This window comes from Esox lucius, chromosome 3 (genome assembly GCF_011004845.1).
Source record: "Esox lucius isolate fEsoLuc1 chromosome 3, fEsoLuc1.pri, whole genome shotgun sequence".
In the NCBI taxonomy this organism is placed as follows: Eukaryota; Metazoa; Chordata; class Actinopteri; order Esociformes; family Esocidae; genus Esox; species Esox lucius.
In genome coordinates this window covers 36,195,949-36,203,173 of record NC_047571.1, presented here as the reverse complement: position 1 = coordinate 36,203,173, position 7,225 = coordinate 36,195,949, and the positions used below count along the sequence as shown (strand labels likewise).

General features: G+C 40.3%; 1 protein-coding gene across 4 annotated transcripts in view; it reads right to left on the bottom strand.

Annotated features, from left to right (window-relative positions):
- Positions 1–231: 231 nt before the first annotated feature.
- Positions 232–7,225, bottom strand: part of lpin2 (lipin 2) — a 34,628-nt gene continuing 27,634 nt past the window's right edge. For 3 of the 4 annotated variants that reach the window (XM_029119015.2, XM_029119013.2, XM_029119014.2), the window contains exons 14-17: positions 6,784–6,932; positions 3,735–3,974; positions 3,418–3,553; positions 2,440–3,345 (exon numbers count right to left, since the gene is read on the bottom strand). In XM_029119015.2, coding sequence (XP_028974848.2) covers positions 2,791–3,345; positions 3,418–3,553; positions 3,735–3,974; positions 6,784–6,932 — 1,080 coding nt within the window. In that variant the 3' untranslated portion in view covers positions 2,440–2,790. The other variant, XM_013131722.4, reaches the window with a different exon arrangement.

The window sequence follows — 7,225 nt, the reverse complement described above, 5'->3', positions numbered from 1 at the left end:
AACAGTCATTAGAGCAGCTATCTGCCAAATTACTTCTTGTCCAGGCCAAAGCATTTCCTGTTTGTTCTTGCATTTTCCTCCTGTGTTCAATGAGTCAGCTATGTGAGCTTTCTATAATAGTTATGTGGGACAGGATGTGTAGTGTTAAGTTGTGATGTCAAGGTGTGTTAGATGTTGGTGTTGGGTAAGGCATTGTACAGCAGCATGTTGGTGTGTTAGATACTATGTGTGTTATACCCATGGAAGGCAGAAAATAGGCTGCTTTTCTACTTTTGACAGTAGAGAACACTGTGTACTGTAATATTTTTGGATAGTGAGGTCAGAGTTAGGCCCACTCAGATGACATCAAGCACACCATCACCAACAGTGTTTTCATGAGAACTGGAGCTGCTCAGTGCATCACTGTCAGTAGCCAGTCAATAGATACCATCCAGTGCATCACCACAACTGGCTGTTGCCTTTCAATAGATACCATCCAGTACATCACCACAACTGGCTGTAGCCTTTCAATAGATTCCATCCAGTACATCACCACAACTGGCTGTAGCCTTTTAATAGATTCCATCCAGTACATCACTACAACTGGCTGTTGTCTTTCAATAGATACCATCCAGTACATCACCACAACTGGCTGTAGCCTTTCAATAGATACCATCCAGTACATCACTACAACTGGCTGTTGTCTTTCAATAGATACCATCCAGTACATCACCACAACTGGCTGTAGCCTTTCAATAGATACCATCCAGTACATCACTACAACTGGCTGTAGCCTTTCAATAGATACCATCCAGTACATCACCACAACTGGCTGTAGCCTTTCAATAGATACCATCCAGTACATCACTACAACTGGCTGTAGCCTTTCAATAGATACCATCCAGTACATCACCACAACTGGCTGTAGCCTTTCAATAGATTCCATCCAGTACATCACTACAACTGGCTGTTGCCTTCAATAGATACTATCCAGTACATCACTACAACTGGCTGTTGCCAGGTAATAGATACCATCCAATACATCACTACAAATGGCTGTTGCCAGGTAATAAAGGCAGTGCAACAAATAAAAAAATGAAACAGAATATTAATTAGGAGAAATAACAACGGCATGGAAAACAAACATTAAATACCTAGTAACCATTTCAACCCACGTTAGACATTAACACACAGACCACAGACAGACCTACAGCATTCATAAAATATCACCCAGAGCCATTTAAAACACTCAGTGGCTGGAATATATTCGATCCTGTGCTCCAAAAAAGTTATTCCTGTGCACTGTGATGCACAGACAGTTTAGTTGGCCAAGTCTGTCATCAAGCTCTTATTTCCAGTAGCACACCAACAGGTATGTCTGTCCATCGGGGCGCGGCTTGGGTCTGTCCGTCAGGGCGCGGCTTGGGTCTGTCCATCGGGGCGCGTCTTGGGTCTGTCCGTCAGGGCGTGGTTTGGTTATGGTTGGGACTGAAAGGTTAGGTCAAGTTGAGGTCTTCAGGGCTGATGTCAGGTAGAGGCGTTCTCCAGTAGCAGAAAGAGCTGTACTCCGGCCAAACAAAGGCTTCAGTCTGTTCCTTACTGAGCAGAGGGAACACATGTTCCACCAGCTCACTAAGACGACTGTACCTGAACACAGAGACAGAATGGAATAACAGTTTTTGCCAGTGACAACACCGAATGACCACACCCTTTGCTCTCAAAGACGTTATGTAATCTGACAAAAACTAAAACCGCTACAGAAAACAGACTTTAATCAACCTAATTATGTATGAAGCTAACATCATATTTTAGAAAATTAGCAAAGATTATATTTGCTTGCCAGCTGAGCTGAGCAAGTTTCCAACCTAACTGGGATGCTAATAGACAGTACACACAAGTAGTTTTATGAGGTCTTCAGTGACATGGTAAAACCAAGTAGACTTACAAGGACTTTATTAAAATGATTAACACTAGTAACCTTACAAGGACTTTAATAAAATGATTAACACTAGTAACCTTACAAGGACTTTAGTAAAATGATTAACACTAGTAACCTTACAAGGACTTTAGTAAAATGATTAACACTAGTAACCTTACAAGGTTACAACCTAACATTGTAAACCCTGGTATATTTATGAAGACTTCAGTAACAAGGTATATAATACCTTGTTTAGCAGACACCGATTAGGCCTAGTCCTGGCCAAAAAATAATCAAGATCAATGGAAATTTCCATTGAGCTTAGTTTTTTATTCTGGGCCTAGGCTTAATCTTTGTCTCCAAACCTGGAACAATTAGTTTTATGGGGACTTTAGTAACATGGTAAACTTTGGAAGACTTACGAAGACTTGTTTCCTTTTGTCTGTTCCTGGATCAGCTCTCCCTTAGGGTTCACAGTAAATATCCTGCACAAAGGCACGCCAACCTCCTTATAGGCAAACGCATCCTAGGTAGATTCCACAGAAAAAAGAGTTAACACACCCTCACAAAACAGTTATACAAAGGAAAGAGGACCCAGGGCTGGAAACTGTACCGAGATTTAATTGTAAGTATACTATTACAACAGCTGTTTACGGTGGTACTAGAGATGACTAGAGATCAGGTCAGGAGAGGTTAATATTTATAGGTTAGGGTAAAACCCAGGTCATAGCGGCCTTCCAACTGTGGTACAGCCAGAGCACCAGTGAGGAAATGTACGCACTCACTACAGGACGCTGAATAAGAGATGAAAGTACCACCTACTACATTTTAGCCTGGACTGAGTATGCACCTTACCCCAGTGGTCCTAGCTCCCCTGGTTGGGAACCAATACACTAAAAGACTAAAATGTACAATGTCTCTCCACTCACATTGGTTCTGTTTATGTACAATGCATCTCCACTCACATTGGTTCTGTTTATGTACAATGTATCTCCATTAACGTTGGTTCTGTTTATGTACAATGCATCTCCACTCACGTTGGTTCTGTTTATGTACAATGCATCTCCACTAATGTTGGTTCTGTTTATGTACAATGTATCTCCATTAACGTTGGTTCTGTTTATGTACAATGCATCTCCATTAACATTGGTTCTGTTTATGTACAATGCATCTCCATTAACATTGGTTCTGTTTATGTACAATGCATCTCCATTAACATTGGTTCTGTTTATGTACAATGCATCTCCACTAACATTGGTTCTGTTTATGTACAATGCATCTCCACTAACATTGGTTCTGTTTATGTACAATGCATCTCCATTAACATTGGTTCTGTTTATGTACAATGCATCTCCATTAACATTGGTTCTGTTTATGTACAATGCATCTCCATTAACATTGGTTCTGTTTATGTACAATGCATCTCCATTAACATTGGTTCTGTTTATGTACAATGCATCTCCACTAATGTTGGTTCTGTTTATGTACAATGCATCTCCATTAACATTGGTTCTGTTTATGTACAATGTATCTCCACTAACGTTGGTTCTGTTTCCAAAGGCGGCGTGGAAGGGTCTCTTGTTGTGCTGGAAGAGGTTCCTGATGTCTGTCAGACACTCAATCTTAAAGATCTCAGGCTTCTTCTCGATCACCTCCCTAAAGCAGATACACGCATTAGACAAGAGAATTCTATCAGAATTACATGGTGGGGGCTCCATACCTGCATTATGTTAGGTATGTGAATTGTGTTAGATATGTGTGCATGGTGTGTGTTGTGTTAGATGTGTGCATATGGTTTGAGTTGTGTTAGATGTGTGTGCATGGTATGGTATCCTACCTGTGGAAGGCAGAGAAGAGACTGCTGGGCGACAGCATCAGGGGACCTCTAGGTAGAATTGTTCCGTCATCATTGACCCACTGCAGGTAACCTCTGGTCATGTCAGCCATGCCGATAGCTCTTGCTGAGCAGTACAGGAACTTATAACCATTCTCTGCCACAGAGTGGTACAGCTTAGCTATGCCCTGATGGGTCCAGTCTTTACCAAGCTGGGGCAAGATCTGACCGAATACATCAGACCTGTAAAAGAGACAGTTGGTATAATAAGACAGAGGGAGGTGTCATTAACAGAATATTTTATTTAAACTGTGCTTTAGAGATTTAAACTGTTGAGAAATGTAATTTCTCTGACTCACTTAACCTTTACCACAAAAATCTAACCTTAATCCAAAATGTAACCCCGGCCTTATTCTAACCCCAAACCTAACCTAACTGGAAGGAGACTTTTTGATGAACATGCACACAGACACACACGCAACCCACATATTTTTTTTCTATCTGGACATGAAATCTAACAAAGAATTCCATGTTCCCTATTCCCTAACCCTAAATCTAACCTTAGCCTGACTAACCTATCCTTTATGCCTAAACTTTAACCTAAACCAGTAATGCCGAATCGTAAGAGTAATTTACATCGATCAGCCATAACATTATGACCACTGACAGGTGAAGTGAATAACACTGATACACCCATCAGCCATAACATTATGACCACTGACAGGTGAAGTGAATAACGCAGAATCACGGAGTCCAGAGAAAAACACAGAATTCAACAAAATGAAAAATTAAATGGTGTCATGTTTTGTACTTTTGTCTCTTAATTATAATAACAACAACAGCATTGTCTTCTCTAAAAGTGCAGTGAATCTGGAAGAACATTGAGCTTCACATATACTGTATGTGTTGTTCCAAACTGATCAGTGGAAGTTTGTCACTCATAACATTACTGTTGTTAAAAATTTTGAAGTACCCTTCTATTGTCACTATTTGACTCATAGCATAACCTCCAGTCTCCATGGTTACATCCACGGTCACTGGTTGACTCATACCATAACCTCCAGTCTCCATGGTTACATCCACGGTCACTGGTTGACTCATACCATAACCTCCAGTCTCCATGGTTACATCCACGGTCACTGGTTGACTCATACCATAACCTCTGACACAAAGACACAGACACCTGCCTAGAGCGTTTACATCCACCGCTAGAGCCTTTATATCCGCTACGGCCTAGAGCCTTTATATCCGCTACGGCCTAGAGCCTTTATATCCGCTACGGCCTAGAGCCTTTATATCCGCTACGGCCTAGAGCCTTTATATCCGCTACGGCCTAGAGCCTTTATATCCGCTACGGCCTAGAGCCTTTATATCCGCTACGGCCTAGAGCCTTTATATCCGCTACGGCCTAGAGCCTTTATATATCCGCTACGGCCTAGAGCCTTTATATATCGAGTCTGACTCGAGTCACAATTTTCAGGACTTGTGACTTGCTTGATTAAAGTATGTAAATGACTTGACTTGACTTTGACTTGAGAACAATTTACTTGAGACTTGACTTGACTTGAAGTGGAAGACTCGACAATGACTTGAACTTATAATAAACAAACAGCAATAAAATTATTTTATATGTTGTGACATCAGCAGCACTAATCAGCGTATGTGCCTTTAACGCAGCACAATTCAAACCGCGCCAAACATGGCAGACAGTAACGTTAGGTGAGCTCCACAAATTGTATCGTTTGGATACAAGGACTTTGAACTGGACCGTGTGAATAAAAAAAGATTTGCCAGATGCAAAATATGCAACAACGTCAATTTCATTCGTTATTTTAAGAACCCCAAGGAAAGGTAAGAAAGTAATCTCTTTATATTCAGTTTCACTAAGATCTATAACGATTAAGTTACTAATGTAATGAATTAATCTTTTGTTTGTCATAATTTGGCCTTATGTTGCATATTATGTTTGTTTTTTTTCTTGTTAGAAATGTGACCATTATCATTACTGAATACATCTGGTAAATAGATGTAAGGGAATTTGACTATAACAGTGGCATAGCCTGAATTTTAATGTTGATGGGCATCTTAAAATGAGCGGGCATGTATATTATTACACGTAGGCTATAATGTCTGTATTAAATGTGGGCATTTTCAAGTGTTTGTGGACTGCGTGTGGAAACTAAAAAGCATTGTGCTTACACCATAACAGTTAACTTTACTGCATGAAAGGCTAACATGGAGGCGCCGATGTGATTAGCACCTAAACATTTCGAAGAGTTTATTTTTTTTACTCATACAGACAAGAATAATTACAGCGTAATTACATATTAGGCAGTTTTTCAGTCACAATAATTAGTTTATAAGGTTGTTATTATTAGCCCTTATTACATGTTTTGGCTGAATTCCAGTGCAGAATGCGTGTTATTTCTTGATAACAGACCGTTGCCATGAAAAACAGTGCGTTTCTATGGACGCAGCAGGATTCTAACCAGAGACGGAACGGACTATTTTCTTTAGAGGAAGCAATACAATCGTTTTTAAATCAATAAATTCCTTTTGAAATCAATATTTTGTGTGAAATTATAGATTTATTTGGTAGGTAGCCATGTAATAAGCCGGATAAGGTATAGCGAGGCGGTTGTTATAGCGAATACAACCCCTTCAGGCTGATTCAAGATCCCTCCGCTTCGTCCCCCCAAAAAATTTTACAGCGGAAGATATCGATATCGAGCTTCGCACCAAGCGCACGTCAGAAACAGAGGACAGTGTGTGTGTGTGTGTTCATCTCTTTAGTACTGTGACTTGACTTGACTTGAAACTTATAAGGACTCGACTTGACTTGCTTAGGGTGAACCCTTGACTTGACTTGACTTGCTTGATTTATCTGAACTGTGACTTGAGACTTGACTCGAGACTTGATGGTTTAGACTTGAGACTTGCTTGGACTTGACCATGTGTGACTTGTCCCCATCTCTGTCCTAGGTAGGGCCTTTGTCATAATGAAAGTTGTCCTACTTAGAAATGTATGTTGAAGCTGTATAGTTGGACTTACTTGGTGATGGTTCCATCGATGTCTGAGATAATGACCTTGTCGTCCCAGTTCCAGAGGTAGATGGTTCCTTCACATCGACAGGTACCCTGGTACTGGGTAGTAATGCTGAAGGTTACATCATTAGGCCCCTCCTTTAGCTTCAGACTGGCCTAAAGGGAAGAGAAGGACTACATTACCTATAATTCATCACTAACACCAGGAGTTATGCCCCCAAACCCCCCTCTGATAAACTTTATATAAGATCTGGATACACATTTAGACAAGACAAGTATTATATATAGTGTTAAATCTGCCCTGTTGTTCACTTGAGCAGCTAATTGACACTACAATGTCCTCCTAAATAGCAACCTAAAATACAAGCAATACATTCATTCGGTACATATATACAATAGGTCTGGAAATATTTGGACTCTTACAACATTTTCATAATTTTGGCTCTGTA